We start from the raw sequence: 17,871 nt of genomic DNA, 5'->3' as shown, positions 1-17,871 counted from the left end.
ATAAAAATCCAAATGATTTCAACTAAAATTAAGGAATTTGGTGGTAACAAGCTGACCTAAGTGTATGGGATATTTTATTTGCACTTGTATGAGTCATAATTTAATTACCCTATTATTTAAATAAATAGAAACCATTAGGGATTAAAGCATATTCTGGAATACAGAACATAGATGTTCATGTTCAGGCAAGTCTCTTCATTTTGAAATTGCATTTATGTTTTTGTCCAACAGTAGGTAAATTGTAACACTTTTCCATTTAATATAGCAACTATGCATCTTATGGCATGTTTTATCAGTATTTTTATATGAGCATAATGTTTTCATTACGCATGATGAAATGCGTGATGAAATGTTGAAAATTATTCCTGAATTCTAGATTCCTCTTGAGAATACTTAAAACAGTTTCTGATGAAGAAATTATGTTTTCTTTGTCTCTCTTTTTAATTTTGAATGATTGCTATTATTTTTGACAGATATAGTTGAATTCTCAGGTCATACTAGTATTCTATAAAGATAAAAATACAACGGAGAAGCAAACATTTATTTAAAGCAAACATTAATCTTTGTAACATTCTGGAGAATGTGGAGAGAATCCTAATGAAAAGTAGCACAGGTAGATTACTAACCACACAGAATATTTTTTAGCTGCTTTTTGTGTAGAATATTGTTTTGTTAGTAATAGGTCAGTGATTTTTTTTTTTGAACAACGCATAGAACATTTCAATAACATTGTAAAAATTGGATTAACAATTATATTAGCCTTCTAAAATTTTCCCCTTCAAGTTAAAGGAATCAAAGAAAAAGAGAAGCTATTTTAATACTTTATCATACTCTACTTCCACACATGAAAAAGTGGTTAATGTTTGTCAGTATGTCGAGAATTTCAGTTTTTTAATAAAATCTCCTCCTGAACATGAGTATCCTAGGGAGGAATTTTTAAAATGTTATTTATATCTCATTTCTTCACCTGCATTTATAAATAAATTATGAATTAAGCAGATACAGGGTATGTTTAGCACATAAAGACCTCAGGTGAAAGAAGGAAAAAATATTAATACATCCTTTATTGAATTTAATAAAACATTTAATAAAAGGCTATTAAAGAAATGACTAAAATTAGTTAGAAGCTATATAACTCAATCCTCAGGAATATTCGGGTCAAAGAACAAATCAAAGAAAAGATGATTTCATCAAAGAAAATAACAATAAGACTACGTGCCAAAAGGTAAAATGTTACCAAAACAATCCTTAGAAGAAAATGCATTGCTTCCAAACACAACATATCTCCAACAAACTTAAAGAATAATTCAATGAATTAGACCTACAATTAAAAAACAAGAAAGAAAACTAACATTTACAAACACTGAACACCAAATTCTGCACGTCTAAAACAGATTATCAAAATTGAAAGGGAAAAAAAGACAAATAATTAGAGATTGGAGCTTTTTTTAAAACCAAAACTAGAACAATAGCTAAACCATTAGATAATACATTTTTTTTAAAAAAGAGGAAAATATGCCAGGTCATAATAACATAATGGTTTATTTTAATACAAATTAAAATATGATGAGCACTTCTTAGAGAAACAACAAACTAAGCACAATAGAAATAAGAGATTCATGTATCTAGGAAGACTTAGTATGGCCTGCTTCTACATAACATCTACATCTTGCTCTTCTCTTTTTGACATTATCTGTGATTTGTTTGATGTAGAGAGGTGAAAGGGAGTAGCTTTCTCAACTAAAGCAGGTCTGTGCCCTCTCTTTGAGAGCTTAATGGAACACTAAGAGGTTAAATGATTATGCTCAGCATCACAGAATTGTTTATGTAGGAGACAGTATTTGTTCTATCTCAGTTCTGATCCAACTCTCTGCCCATTATGCCAGGCTGCCCTTTATAACTTGTTCCTTTTTTAATCTGTTAACTATGAGTTTATAGTATCCAAATATTGATTACTTCATTGAGTGAATGAAAAAAGCATTTATTAAGCACTTGCTATGTACAAAATACCATTGTGCTAATTTCTCGGGAATAGAGATAGAAAATCAAGACTGTCTCTGAAGGAGCTGAAATTCTGAAATGTAAGAAAACTTACACAGGATGTTTTAGTCTTAAAGTGGATGAAAAGGTCCAGTTTTCCTTAGAGCAGGGATGGAAATGCATATTCCTCAGTGTCATTTCCTTTGATAAAGCCATATCCATTTCTAATGATGAGCCATTGACAATGTTAAGAACATTGGTGAAAAATTTCTGTTCTGGGTCTTAGTTGTTACTGCTAAGGAAAGGAGGGGGGGTGGCACATGCAGAGGCAAGCATGAAGTCCCATGTCGGTAAAGGTATTTCACTGGGTGCTGACAGTGAGCCCAATTTTGAAGCCGGGTCAGTGCTCTAGGCAATTGTACTATTCCTCGAACTTTTAGGTTTACCTGTGTCATTGGTAGACCTTCTGTTTGGCATTCAAGGTCTGTTATAATCTAGCACAGTCTGCCCTCCTTCTCCAACCTCCTTTTTTTTTTTTTACTTTATACCCTTGGTACTCTTCTATACAGTGATACTGACCTTGCTCTTCCACAAAGAAGGTACTCAGTTTCTCAGCTTTCAGGCATTGTTGTTGGATATTCTCCATGCCTAGAATGTTCTCCTTCCTCATCTCTGTCTCCTGACTTCCTTGAATCCTAGCTAAAATCGCAGTTTAAAAAAAATACAGTAAGCATACCCTGTGTCCCTTTAATTCTGTTGCCTTCTCTGTAGATTATTTCCTATACATATGTAGTTTGTACACAATCTTTTGCATTTGTCTTCACTATTGTGAGCTCCTGTAGGGCAAGAACTGTCTTTTACCTTTCTTTGTGTTCCTAGTACTTAGCACAGTGTTTGACATAAGTAGAAGGCACTTAATAACTGTGTATTTACTAACAATTGTCTAAGGAGAGTTTCTATTCCTGGGGCTTTGGGGCACACCAGCCGTTTGGTTTCCATCTTGGTTTTGATAGGAAGTGGTAGTTGAGATTGTGGTATTGATTAATCTGATGGTATCATGCTCCTCTTCTCCCTCCCTCTTTCACAAAGCACCACTCCCAACCCTGTTCCTCTGTCTGGACTCCTTGCTGGTCCAGCCAGTTTAGACTGCCTATTCTACTATGGTAGTATCTGATATTAGTTGCAAAGATGAGATGACTCTTCTCTACCAGTGTTGCCTCCCCTGGGTGATTGCTGTCAGGGCCAGCCTGGAAGACTGAACTGTGGTTTGAACACTTTAGGAGAGAATTTAGAACCAAAACATAATTTAAAGTAATGATTCAAACTCATTGTTCTTGATCAATGAAAGAAATGGTCCTACAAGATTATTCTAAAACTCAGTAGTGAGAATTGGAGGTGGCTGGTATGCATAGGGATAAAGAATAATATACAAATATAGGATGGTATAACTATAGAAAGAATATACATACATACATACATACATACATACATACATACATACATATATATCTATATATCTATATCTATATAGATATAGATATATAGATATAGATATATAGATATCTATATCTATCTTTTATATCATGTCTCACAGTATTTTATCTATTAAGTCACCAGAGTTGTTGAGATGTTTAAAGAAGAATATCAAATGAATCAAAGGATAAAAAATAGCTTTTAAATTAAAGGCATTACATTTTACTGAGAGAAGAAAAGGCAAAGGAAGTGACCTAATTGCTTTAAGTAAATTTGAGAGGTCCCTGAATTAGGTACTACTTAGAACAAACTCTTGACTGAATATTCAGTAAACACTGGAGTGAACTACCAAGATAGGCCAATGAATGCTCTATTTCTTAATAGCATTAAGATGAAATTATCTGTTCAACCTGATAATCAGTAGAATTTTTTTCTTGTTTAACTCCTTGTGGCCTTCTCTTCAAGACAGGCCTATCTATCTCTATATTTTTAACCAGGTATTAATAGGTTTTTTCAGTAAGTTAAATACTTAATGGGCATTGCTGTGATAGAATTCATCTAAGGTGGATTGACATGATCATGGGCATTCATGGTAATAGTCATAAGCTGATACTAGTGTTTTCTGGTTTCTCTTTGAAAGAATTAGTATATTGTATGCGACAAGCAGTATCAATATGATAACATCCTGATTAATGTATTCAGAAAGTTAGCAAACATTTATTGCTTACTATGTGCCAGGTATTGCTACAAAAAGTAAGCTATTTTAAATGTCCTGTGATTTAAAAAATTAAGCTGTCTAGTTGTATGTTTAAAAAACTTGGTCTAGCAATTTGATTCCTCACTTGGGACAAGAAAACTGAGTTGACATATTGTATAGGGAAATGGTCATATTTTTTAACTCTAGAATTTCTTTTTGCTCAACCCTTGAAACTCATCATAACCACATCAAAAAGTCCACAATTTCAGGACATTCCCCAGCATTGGAAGCATTAGACAGAAGCTAACTTGTATGGGATTTATGTGTTAGTGGTAGATGATTGAATTAATGGATCCTCAAGTTCTCCTAGTTTTAAATTTCTGCAGTTCAGTTTCTAAGGAGTGGGATTGGAGGATCAGAGGGCTGTAGTGTATTGTTAGAGGCTATATATGTTTGTCTTTATAATAAACATTAGATTTCAGATACTATCTGGGAACAATTAACATGTGTTTCTGCAAGGGAAGTAACTATTGGTAACCCATGCCTGGTAAAGAAGTGATCTGTAAATATTTCTTTGGAATAATTTTAAAATACTGTATTTGTCCTTTTTCCTGCATTCCATTTGTTGTAGCCAGGAGCTGGTTTGCATACCTTTTTAATGTATATCTTTATTCTGTTCTTACTTAGCTTTATGTTCTATTATGGGGGAGAGGGTATCTGTATATATTGGACACAATTAATAATTCCCTTTAGCTGGCTTCTCTACTCTATTGTGTCTTACATAATTTGTTGCTGTTTAATCATTTTGGTTATGTCTGACTCTTAGTGACCCCATTTATATATTAATTTCCTATTATTTGAAAGACGTTAGATTTATCGATGCATATGTATGCCCATTTGACTATACAGAACAGAGAGGAAAAGGAGCCTGAGCCTCCTAACTTTTTCTCTTAGAATTATTGCAAAACCTTAAGAGAGGCCTACAATAGAGTTAGTACAGAGGCATGAATTTCAGAATGAGAGGATTCCTTGAACCAAATCACCATTGTAGCAGTTGTACCTAGCTCAAAAGGACAGATAGCAAAATGGTGGTATATACCCCTCTGTACTGACATTTTCACAGTATACTGATAGCCTGCCAAGGTTGACTTTGCGGCTAATGAGGCTTAAATCCCTGTGTTGAGAATATGGAAGAGTTCCTTTTTAAATTCATAAGTATGGCTTTTCTTCTGTGTACTCAATATTGTCATCCATCATGTCCTTAAAAAGCTTTGAATAGAAGAAAAATATATAAGCAGATGATTTCCCCCTCCTCATCAGAGCTCAGAACTAAGGGTATTAATTTTCTTATTCTCTTTGTCAATATGCCAAGCACCCATGATTTTGTCACTGTGGAGCTCCTATCTTTGCACATTAAAATGGTTTGTAATTTTCACTTTTTGAAAGTTTTCTTTGTCTCAGGTTAAATGACTTGTCTGGGATCATACAACTAATAAATCTTAGAGGTAGGATTTGAATCGAAGTCTTTGTAACTCCCAAGTCTATCATTCTGTCTAGAACAACTCATTGCCCTTGTAACAATGTATTATTATTACATCTTGCAGTATATGAAATTACTATGTTCAGTTACCCTTCTGCAATTATCTAGGTTGGTCCTTGAACAGCAGACTAGACCTTTCCACTGTGGTAGAACCCGACATAATTTATTCTCACTGTTGTAACTCTTCAAGCCATCACCTCCATGTCAATGGGACAATGAAAAAGGATTTTGCAGAAAGTGAAATAGTGTATGTTTGATATTGTGGAATAGAATTGGTATCAGCTAGGTCACAGATCTACATAAGTATTATTTTCTTTTCTTTTAGGAGGAACAAAACAGAGGCAAACCTAATTGGGAGCACCTAAATGAAGATTTACACGTACTAATCACTGTGGAAGATGCTCAGAATAGAGCAGAAATCAAACTGAAGAGAGCTGTTGAAGAAGTAAAAAATTGTTGGTACCTGCAGTAAGTAATAATTTTTAGATATTTCTTGTAGAATTTTCCCATTTGGTTCCTGAGTTCCTAGTCCACTTAATGTTGGAGAAATGGAATGACATTCTGATTTTATATTAATTCCTCCAGTGTGAATAATTCTCTTTCTTTTGTACAATGCTATTTATAGAGATATTGATTTCTTTGTCAGGGAGGGTGAAGGGGATTTAGGTGTCATTAAGGGTATTTTATCAGATCACACAAGTGTTTGATACACTTTATACCTAAAAAAGTTGGTTTAATTAGCTGTGACTTTCATTGGCTAACCTTTCACTCTTCTCTAAGGGATATCTGAATTTTATTCATTGGGGAGGGCAGGAATGGGCATAATAGATGACAGCTTTTTAGACTACCATATTAACTTATTTCAGACTGCTTAGTAATAGATGAAGGCTATACCAACATTTTATGAAAAAATTAAATATTATGTTTTTAGAACAGTACATTGCTGTAAATGTAACTACAGAAATATAATTGCACACATTTGTATAAAAATTGTCTTCTCACATCTAGCTTGAGTATTGAAGTCAGTGTAAATTGCATGGAAAACTCTTATTTATTGAGACAATTTTTATCAAAATTGTTATTTTGGAGTATCTTACATAAGTCCTTTAAAGTATAACTTCTTGCCATTTGTACAAGTGAATAAGCATCTTTTTTTAAAAAAGGAAGGTTGAGGAATAGTAATTTTGGTATACATCTGAGTCCTTACACTATTCAGTAGATAAATAGTTGTCAGTTCTTGTGTTCATTAAAGAATAAAGACCTTTTTTTAACCCTCATTTAATTAGCCTGGTGACTAATTCGATTCATTGGATTTTTTTTTTGAACCTGGTGATTGATTTGGTTTTTTGTTTTTTGTTTTTATTTTGAGTTCATTGGATGTGCCCTCTACTAAGAATGACAAAGAGCAGTGATAAGGTGTGAGTACCAGGACTGAAATTGCATGATGATAACATTTTTTTTCCAGTGATGGTCTTCCTGAGGCATGGTGGAGAAGTCCAAGAAGTCCAAGAGTAGCACATCTAAGTAGGAAATGTGTAATTGGGGGGCAGAGCCATGAACTCCCAAACCTTCACATAAGGAGGTGTAGTTTGCACTGACCTATCATTTCCTTCCTGATTTTAGTGCTTTGTGACTTCTATGACTTTTCCACCATGATCCCACATTGGGCACTTGCCCTTTCTGTTCCCCCTTCTCCCTGCTTTTTAGCTTCTTTACTATGTTGTCTTCCCTTGTAGAATGTAAGTTCCTTGAGGGCAGGGACTATCTTTTTGCATATTTGTATCCTCATTGCTTAGTACAGTGTCTGGCATATTGTAAGTGCTTAATTGTTTATTAACTATTTGTACACCTGTTTGCTTAGCAGTGTGATAGGCACTTTGAAGATTCAAAGCATTTTGGAGACTTCAGAGACCTGGGTTACAGTTTTGACTCTCAATGTAGCTTATATCAGAAAAGTGTCGATACCAACCACTATAGTTATTAAAATTGCTAATTGAAAAAATATGATTGCACATAGTTAATGTGAACTCAGCAAGTTACAAACGAATTTGTATTTACTATATGACAATTATATCTATATGTCATATTTATTATCTTACTATTGTATATTATTATTAATATTATATCTTGTGTGAAAAATATCTTGGGTGTTAGTGAATATTTCAAACTATAGAATATTCACTTTTGCTTATGTAACTGTCACTACATAAATATACCAGTCTTTACATTAATTCCAAAGCCCACAAATTAGCAACCACTTGGTTAGATCAGGTTGTTGTTCATTTGTTTCCACCTCTTCATGACCCCATTTGGGGTTTTCTTGACAAAGATACTAGGTACTAGACTGGTTTGCCATTACCCTCTCTACCTCTTTTTTTACATGTGAGAAAACTGAGGTATACAGTGTTAAGTGACTTTCCCAGGTTCACACAGCCAATCATTGTTTAAGGCCACATTTGAATTCAGGTCCTCCTGACTCCATGCCCAGTGCTCTATCTATTCTGGCACCTTGTTGCTCTTGGAGCAAATTATTACAATCAAAAATCCCTTTGAGCTCTAATCTTATAATAATATCATGATCCCTGTTCTCTAGCAAATTATGATCTTTTTAATGACACAGGCCAATAAAACAGACTTGAAACCTTTGACTCATCTCTCTTCTACCTTTCCTTTATCTGGTCAGTTTCCAAGTTTTTCTTTAAAATATGCTCCAAAATAGCCATTCCTTTCTTTCCATTCCCTGTGTCATTAATCTGATGATAATCCCTAGATATTTATATTTATAGCAGTTTTTCAGTTTTCTGAAAGACTATATATTTTAACTTACACGTGAAATACCTTCTTTATGTAGGTAACACTGTTAGATGCTGAAGGGAAATTCTGAGTTTAGACGAAGATATCCTGTCTTCTTTGAGTTTACATTCTAGTTTGGGAATATGGCATGCACCAATAATACCTGTAATGCATGATGATATCTGCTTAGGAGTGGTATAATCCTTGTGCTACATGTAATTGGACTAGTCAGCAACCATTTCCAGGTGAAAGTGTCTTAAACAAGATATCAGTAACATGATATGATTGATAAAGTGCTGATCTTGGAGTCAGGAAGACCTGCAGTCAGATCTTTTCATTGGCACTAGCTGTTTGACCCTGAGCAGCAAGTTCCTTAAACTCTTTTGGCCATAATTCCTTATCTGTTCTGGCTCTAAATTTATGATGCTATGATAGCATTTGATTTTGAAGGATAGGTAGGAATTCAGTAGTTATGAGAGGAGGTTTAGTGCCTTCGAGTGATTTAAAGAAGAAGAGAACATGAGAAAAGAACTGTGTCTGTTCAGAAAACAGAATACTCCAGTCTGAGTACTGGAAATGGAGGTGATGAGAAAAGTTCCCAAAAAATATGTCAGATTGAAAAATTCCAGGAAAGCCAAACCAAAAAATTTCAATTTGTCTTGATGGTCATTAGGTAGCTTTTGAAAAGTTTTGCACAAAGAAGGGACACTGGGCTTAAAAGAATACTATTTACTGCCTGTGTCATCACAGGAAAGTTATTATGCCATGCTTGGGCTCCAGTTTTCTCGTCTGTGAAATGAGAGAGGTAGGACTAGGAATCCCTAACATCCCATTTAGCACTAAATCTTTAAATCCTCAAATTAATGTAATTTTAAAATTGTATGAAAGCTAACTCCGTGGGTCCTTTCCAAATTATTTTGTTGGTATTTTGTTTTGATATTATATTGGTATTTGCATAGAGGCAGCTAAGTAGCGCAGTTGATAAAGCATGGTACCTGGAATCAGGAAGACCTGAATTCAAATCTTGCCTCAGACACTTACTAGATATGTGACACTTCACAAGTCACTGAACCTTGTTTACCTCAGTTTCCACATCTGTAAAATGAGCTAGAGAAGGAAATGGGAAACCATTCCAGTATCTTTGCCAAGAATACCCAAATAGTTGTATACAACTGAAATGACTGAACAACAACATCATTGATGTGAGTATTCCCTCACTGCACAATTCCTCACTGTATGAGGAATATAGTTTTTGTCCATATTCTTTTATTGAGCCAACATAGGGAAATTACAGAATAACAACAATTTTGTTTGTAGATTTATTCAACACGTTGCTGTAAATCATCTTCCAGTCTTTAGAACAGGGAAAATGATAATGTAGTTATGATTTACCTATTCTGTCATATATTAACAAGGAATAATGTCCTTTGAATTAAGTATGAAAATTAGAATTGCCACCCACACTTTTTTATTTCCTGTGTTGTCCCTCATTGTGATTTTTGGTAACAAAGTTTTAAAAGTTTGAGTTAGAAATTGTCAGTGAGTTTTTAAAGGTATCGTATCTACTATCACCTGTATCTCTACCTGATGTGGCACTGGTGCGTGCGCGCGCTCCCTCTACCCCCCTACCCCCAATGATACTAATTCCTCATCTTCCTCTTTTCGGCCTTTAAAAAACTGTTAGTGTTAACAGCGAAGATATACTTGCGCTGCTATAAGTGACCGCAAATTGAGCCAGGGTCAGAGGAAGTATATATGTATTTTTTTATGTTACATTATTCAGTACACAAAGTGCTTTGGACTAGTTTAGAGGCTGTCCTCTGTTTTGTTGAAATAATTTTGTCCTACTGAATCTTCTTTGTAATGGTATTTGTTGCAATAGATACTCAAATTTCTAAATGTGAAACTTTGAGGATGTTTGAATTACTTTTGTTATCAAATTTAATTGATAACTGACCATTCTTTAAAACCACCATTTTCCTAGGACAAAAATTCAAAATTAGGGCAGGTAGGTGGCGCAGTAGATAGAGCTGTGGCCTTGAAGTCAGGATGACCTGAGTTCATATTTGGTCTCAGACGCACAACACAACATGTACTAGCTGTGTGACCCCTGGCAAGTCAGTGAACCCCAATTGCCTAGCAAAAAGCAAAAAAAAAATTTAATTACAAGTGTTATTATAGTTGCTACTTTTTGGTTTAAACCAATGATTTATTAATCTATCAATACTAGCACTGCTTTTATGAGACAATTCACCACATCCTTCAACTTCCTAATTAACAAAAATTGAAAATTAATCAGAAGAGATCATATTACATTTAGGTGAGGTACTAATTAGAAACATAAGTAAATTAACATGGAGATTTTACCCAAAAGGTAATGAATAGTTACATATGGCTATATGAAGAACTTGTAACATCTTACCAACCAAGGATTGTACCACAGAATCAGAATAAAGAACATTCTGAGAGAGATGTATAATCAGCATAAAAGGTTGTCTAAAATAGTGGGTGACCCCAGGTGCTACATTTGTATTCAGTCAATGTCAAAACAGCTAGAAGATCCCTGAGCATGTTAGTTGGGGCCACCTTTGCAGAATTTGTGAAAGGAAATGGATTATACAGGATGAAAAGGTGTGGATGGGATATGATCCATATTTTTGGGAGCCATTAAGTTTGACACAGAGCTTTGTGTGTATTAGCTGATTGGATCCTCAGAGCCATTCTGTGAGTCAAGTGCTGTCGTTTCCATCCCTTTCTTACAGATGAGTAAACTGAGGCTCATAGACATGAAGTAATTTGTGCCTGGTTGCTTAGCTCATCAGTGTGGTAGGCTGAATTGGAACCCAGGTGGGCTATCATTGTCCTTACCGGACATGAGGCCCATTCATGTTTTATGAGTGTTGATATTACAGGAAAGTCTACTTTGCAGTGTTTTAGTGATATTAGTGTAGTCTGGTGATACAAGCTACTGTACACATAGGGACTATGTTTTTCCTTCAAGAAATATTTATTAAAATACAGTATACATCAAATAATTTTCCATTTTTATTCATTCCTTCATTGATCCCAACACACCTCGTGTTGCAGGAATAGGGCAATGAGTTTAGGGAGCTTAAAGCTAGGAAAGGGAGATGGAGGTTATTTTAGCCATAAAATCAGGGGTGTTGCCACCAATATCAGAGCAAAGTCTTCTTGACTGCGTTTTCCTTCCCAATTCCAGATGTATCTCTCAGGCTGAGATGTCTTTTCCTTAGCAGGATAGCATTTGAAAGGTTTTTGAGGGAGAAGGCAGTGTGGGTAGTATCATCAGTTTGAAACTTAAAGAGACTTTAGAATTCATCTAGTCCAGCCCTTTGTTTTTAGATAAAGAATATTGGGGTGGGGGAGCAGTTTCAGATTCTAATCACTTTTCTCTCTCACAATTATTAGAGGTTTATTGAGACTCTCACTTATTTAATGCTACCATGACATTCTTTTTTCAAAAATGCTGCCAGATTTGCCACTGGAATGTGAACTGATTTTAAATGCCTCAGCTTGTTAAAATGAAATTTATGTAGAGGAAAGGGAGTATTTTTTCCTTGAGATATCATTTGGGCCATCCCAAAACCCACTTATCCAGGTCCCTTTAAATTGCTTATATTATTGCTTGAATGTATTAATAATAGCTAACATTTATATAATACTTTAAATTTTACAAAGCAACTATCCTATGAGTACTATTATTATCCTCTTTTTGGAGATGAGGAAACAGGTCTGAGAGACAGGAAATAACTTGTTCAGGGTCACACAGTATTTACACCAAGAATACAGGGTTGGTTCAGGGTATATACAGTTTACATGGAAGGTGATGTTTGTCCTTCCTTCTCAAAGATGACCATGACATTAGGAAAGTAAAGTCATGTCTTGCAAGTGAATTGGATTTAAGTGAAGGAGGTCTGTGTGAAGTCACCACCCCCACTTTGTCCACCAGAGCCATTTGGTTCCAGTGGCCAGATGTAGATCAGGACAACTGGGGATGGCCCTGGATGCAGTGGGAGACCTTGGCCTTTTTAAGGTAAAGTCTTTAACAGGTCTGTTTGATTGAGGCAGTACCCATTCAGTGATGAAGGCTAGGTAAGAAATTTGGCAGAGAATGACTTCTTTACCTAGTGTAAAAAAAAAAATCAGTCTGAATGGGGAAAAGATCCTCAGAGTTTCTGGCCAAAACAGAAGCAATTGCAACCCAAAAAATCTCAGTGTCCTAGGCAACACTCTGAGACTTCAAGTTGCAGAGAAGTTTCCAAACTTGTCTATGGAGAGTTTTCTCACCAACTGAGTTCCTCTGATGAAAGTTATTGTCTGCAGTAGTTGTGTTTCTTGTTTTCTGGATTCTCCTGCCTCTGTCCTTATATAAGTTCATATAAATTTTCCCATGTTTTTGAACATTCCATTATAGCCGTGTACCATAATTAATTCAGCCATTCCCAGTTTTTGGGCATCTGCTTTTTTTCCCTTGTTTTTGCTGCCACAGAAATTGCTACTAAAAGTATTTTAGTGTATAGGAGAACCATCTCTCTTTGAGCTCTTTGGAGTTAATGACTAGTAGTGAGTCTATGGGATGAAACGGCATAAGTATTTCAATTTTTTAAAAACATAATTCTAACTAATTTTCTGGAATGACTTTGTAACAGTTCACAGCTTTACTAGTTACTGTAGCAATGTGCTTACCTTTCTACATTCCTGCTGACATTGACACTTTCCATACTTTTTAAATCTTTGCCAGTTTTCTAGGTGTGAGGTGAAATCCCAGTTACTTTGATTTGCATAATATTTAGTGATTTGCAACAGTCTTTCATGTGGCTTATAATTTCATTATGTGGCTAATAATAGTTCGTATCCACTTAAACATTGGGGAATTACTTATTTTACCTATTTGTGTTAATTTCCTGTATATCCTGGATAGCAAAATCTCATCCAGAATATTTGTTACAATGACTCCCTGTAACTCACCTACATTTCCCCTTCTCGTTCTTTCTGCATTTGTGCGAAAGGTTTTAAATTTACTAGTAATAAAAATTAATATTCTATCTTTTTTGATTCTCTCTATCCCTTGCTTGGTTAAGACCTCGCCTTGTTGCAATGGCCAAATAAAGTACCAGACTGTATTGTGTTCTCATGGTTTAATGTTACAATTTTTTAAAAAAATGTAATTGAGATTTTATTTTTGCATCACTGAAATTTTCCCATGTATCACTCTGCTATCTTCTCCCAGAGAACTATACCGCATAATTTTTTTTAAAACTGCATTAAATAAATATAAGAAAAATGAGCAAAAACAATCAAGATAATAAAGGGAAGGGAAGAACTGTCTTCTTATATATCTTCTCCATGGCTATCCTTGTTGTTTGTTGTTTTGCAACATTTATTTTTGTTTTGTGATAATGAGTCTTGGTATTTACATTATTGCTTTTATAATATATATATTCCTCTGGATCTGTTTGCTTCACTTTGCATCAACTCATGTAAGTCTTTCCATCCTTTTCTGTATTCATACTTGTAATTCCTTACACAATAATATTCTTTTTATACCTGTAGTGTACTACTTTTTTTTTTTACCCATTGCTCAAATCTGTGGGGAATCTTTATTTTTTTTCCAGTTCCACAAAAAGTATTACTGTAAATATTTTAATGTCTATGGGGCCTTTCTTTTTATTAATTACCACTTTGTGGTATATGCCTAGTCATGGAATCTTTGAGTCAAAGAGTATGGGTGTTTGTCAAGTTATTTGCATAATTTGAAATTATTTTCCCAAATATTTAATCCTAAATCACAGCTCCACCAGTAGAATATTAGTATGTCTCCCATCTTCCCACAGCCTTTTGATTGACTCTCTTGCCATCTTTTATGGTTTTTGCCATTATGTTGAATTTGAGGTGAAATCCTTCAGGATTATTTTCATTTACATTTCTCTTAATATTGGTCATCTGGAGATTGTTAATATTTTATTGTTTTTGTGTTTTGTTGTCATTTTTTTTTATAATTGTTCATTTGTTTCTAAATTTGTTAATTTAGAATTGACTGCCTAATATTTGTGACATTTAATATTAGTTTTATGTATCTATTTTGAGCTTATTTTGAAATATGGTATAACATGTCCTCTAAATCTTATTTTTGTCAAACCACTTTCCAGTTTTCCTAACAATTCTTTTCAAGCAGAGAATTTTCCCATAGGGAATTTTCCTGCACGTAGAATATGAGTTCGTTTGGAGTAGGAATTGTTTAATTGTTTATCTTTATATCTGCATGGTGTCTAGAAACATAAGAGAAACTTAATAAATAACTTGTTGATTGATTAGTTAGGTTTATAGAAGACTGTAAATTGTTTGTGATTCTTCCTTAATCTGTTTGGATTATCAGTTATCATTTAAAGAATTCCTTATTTATGAATCTCATAAGTATGGATTTCTGTATAGTATATTTCTTTTTAAGCAGAATACAGAAACTTATTCCATCCAGGTGAACAGATGATTAGATGTATTCTTAGATTCTATTCAAAAGCCATTAATAAATTCTAGGGGAAAATCAGGGTTTTTTTATTGTTTTAATTGAGGAACGTCTTACATTTCTCATATGAAATCCAAATCTGATTTGTGACATCTTGGTTTCCATAGTGATCTATTCTGAAAACAGAATATTGGCTTAAAGGTAGTATAATTTTCTGGAGTTAGAACTGTAGATAGAACGGGTACTGTATTATTTTCATTAACATACTTATAAGTGTTGATCCTTCACTAAATATATTAAAATATGTCTGTACTTCTTAACATTATTATATAATGTGAGCTTGAAAAAAATAATACTAAGTAAAACTCTGATTTGTTTTTGTTTAGTTACGTCAGTCTCTGGTTTAAAGTTGTACTTAAAGTTGTCCTTAAGGCTTTAAATTAATCGCAGTAACTTGATCAGTCAGGATTATTTTGTTGTTGTTCCAGACACCTTTTCTTTCTGTTTTAATAATTGCAAAAGAAATAATTTAACATCTTTTGCCTACAGAAGTGATATGGAATTCTAGGTGACTGGTTAGCTAAAGATTATTGAGAATCATAATTATTGGGTTTAAGGAGTTTTTTGTATTGCCATCAGATTCAGTTTTATGTTTCATCCTTTGATAACAGATAATCAATTATGGAGCATTTCTTAAACCATAAAAAGCTACTTAACTTTGTGGTCATTTTTTATCTAAAGCAATAAAAATATTTTGTCTTCATATATTTCAAAATAGAGAGCATCCTGTTCTTCTGAGATGTAATTGGCAAAGGAGTTTTCATCTCAGTTATTTAAACCCTAAAAAATAATTTTTTTGACTTCACTCATTCAGTATAACTCAGAGGTTCTTTGAAAAGGATTTGGCTGTAGTGACTGTTGGAAATGAACTAACAATATTTCTGTTTCCTCTCTTTGTCATTGGAGGAGAGGAGTGAGAGAGCTGGGATATATGCAAAGGTGTTTAGAGTAAGAAAGGACCTGAGTAATTAATTTTTTTTACTAAAGAAAGTGAAATATATAAAAGTTAAGTGATGGCCCCATCTTCAAAATTTTTTTCTACTGCCCAATATGCTACATGAGGGCATACTGGCCAGAAATTATCACTTTCTGCTGCAAAACAATGTTATTTTATCAGTTTGTTTCTTATAACAAAATAATATTGTGTATATCAGTTCTTCACTGGAATAATCTGTTTAAAGCCTAAAAAAAAATGACCCCTTTCCCCCTTTAAGAAAAAAAAAACAACAGAGATTAAAAATGAGGAAACTTAGGCACAGAGAAAGTACACTGATCTTCTTGTCCTAGTGGTTTAATATCAGGCTGGCTACTGCCCAGTGTTCTTACACTGTACCAGCGCAAAACAGGTGACTGAACAAATTGGATCATCTGCAGATTAATCTTTATTATGATTGCAAGGGCAGTAAAGAAAGGAAAAAAAGGAAACAAACTCTGAAACAAACCAAATCTATTTGTATGCCTGAATTCACATTATTCTGAGGTGCATGTGAGATTACCTGTGGCTGCTGTGCTATAATATACATATAAAGACCAGAGTGAGGATATGAGCAGGAAAAACATTATATAACCTCAGTATGCCATCAGACATGAATGCTGTCGTATCAACCAGGCAGAATACTAGAAAGCCACCATTAATGCTATACGGGAAAAAAACCCCCAAAATATCTTCACTTGGGTCTTTTTTACTCTTAGGACCTATCTTTCAGGGTTGTTGTGAGGATGAAATGGGATAAAAATTATAAAGTGCTTTGCACAGTGCCTAGCTTGTAGTAAACATTATATAAATTTTATCTATTATTTGGAGAATCACAATATGACAAGCTTTTTGTGTTAGTTTAGTTAGTGATGAAAAATATTTTAATTCTTTATTATCAAAATTTTCTTTAAAATTATTTGGTCAACTGAATGCCAAAGTCAATGTAATAAAACCTGTAGAATTTTCCAGTATGTGCACAGGGCTGTAGGACTTGAAATTAAACACACACACACACACACGCACACACTCTCCCGCTCTCTCTCTCTCATTGACCTTTGTTGGGTGATTTCTTTGTATTTTGAACTACTTAATCTTAGTACACGTCTACTTTAAATCATCATTATTTGACTCATATACTTCAGAATGAGGATAAAAGGCATATTTAAGTAGAAAACTATTTTAACTAGCTTTGTAATATCAAAACAGCTAATTCTTTTTAGAGTACTGTGGTTTATAATGAGGGCAGGCTATGAATTGGAAGATCATTTTATTTTTATAAATCATTTTGTATCTGCTGTGGTATGTGATGATGCATGCTATGAATTGGGATTTAATTTTGTTTTTATAAAGCATTATATATATGCAAAAAATTGAGATAGGACAGGCCATACACAGAAGATATTTAAATCAGCTTCCAAAAACAGTGAAATCTGATAGGCTAGATACAATTTTTTTATTTTATATACATTTTTAACAGCATCTTGATGCAGTATACAGCCATCTTAATAAAATCTAAGATAATTTTGTTTTATAAAATGAATTGGTATGTATTTTTTGTCTTCACATCACCTATATTTACCATTACATCTCTTTCCCTACCCCAGAGAGAAATCTCTTGTAATAAAGAAGAAAAATTCAACAAAACTAATCATTATATTAAAACAGTCAAGCCAAAGGGCAAATAGATTCTTCTTATGTACCTCTTTCTTTAGGCCAAGTTTATTATAATTTCACCGTATTTGGTTTTTCTTGAACTAAAAGCCTATAAAAGTGTCTCTTCCTCTGGAAGTATATGGTGGAGCTGGTCCAGTGCTATTGAGTACTATATATTCCTTTTTTTCCCCAAAAAAGTAATCACATTCCTAGTT

The 17,871-nt window shown here is 33.9% G+C and overlaps 1 protein-coding gene across 3 annotated transcripts in view; it reads left to right on the top strand.

Moving 5' to 3' along the window:
• The window catches only part of QKI (QKI, KH domain containing RNA binding), a 190,092-nt gene that overhangs the window by 121,008 nt on the left and 51,213 nt on the right, over positions 1-17,871 (top strand). For all 3 annotated transcript variants that reach the window (XM_020986764.2, XM_020986766.2, XM_020986765.2), the window contains exon 4: positions 6,016-6,145. In XM_020986764.2, the coding sequence (XP_020842423.1) occupies positions 6,016-6,145 (130 nt within the window). The remainder of the gene's footprint in view (positions 1-6,015; positions 6,146-17,871) is intronic.

This window comes from Phascolarctos cinereus, unplaced genomic scaffold (genome assembly GCF_003287225.1).
Source record: "Phascolarctos cinereus isolate Bilbo 61053 unplaced genomic scaffold, phaCin_HiC Scaffold_5;HRSCAF=322, whole genome shotgun sequence".
Classification (NCBI taxonomy): Eukaryota; Metazoa; Chordata; class Mammalia; order Diprotodontia; family Phascolarctidae; genus Phascolarctos; species Phascolarctos cinereus.
Note: the sequence above shows the minus strand (reverse complement) of the source record. Positions and strands in the feature narration are given on the sequence as shown.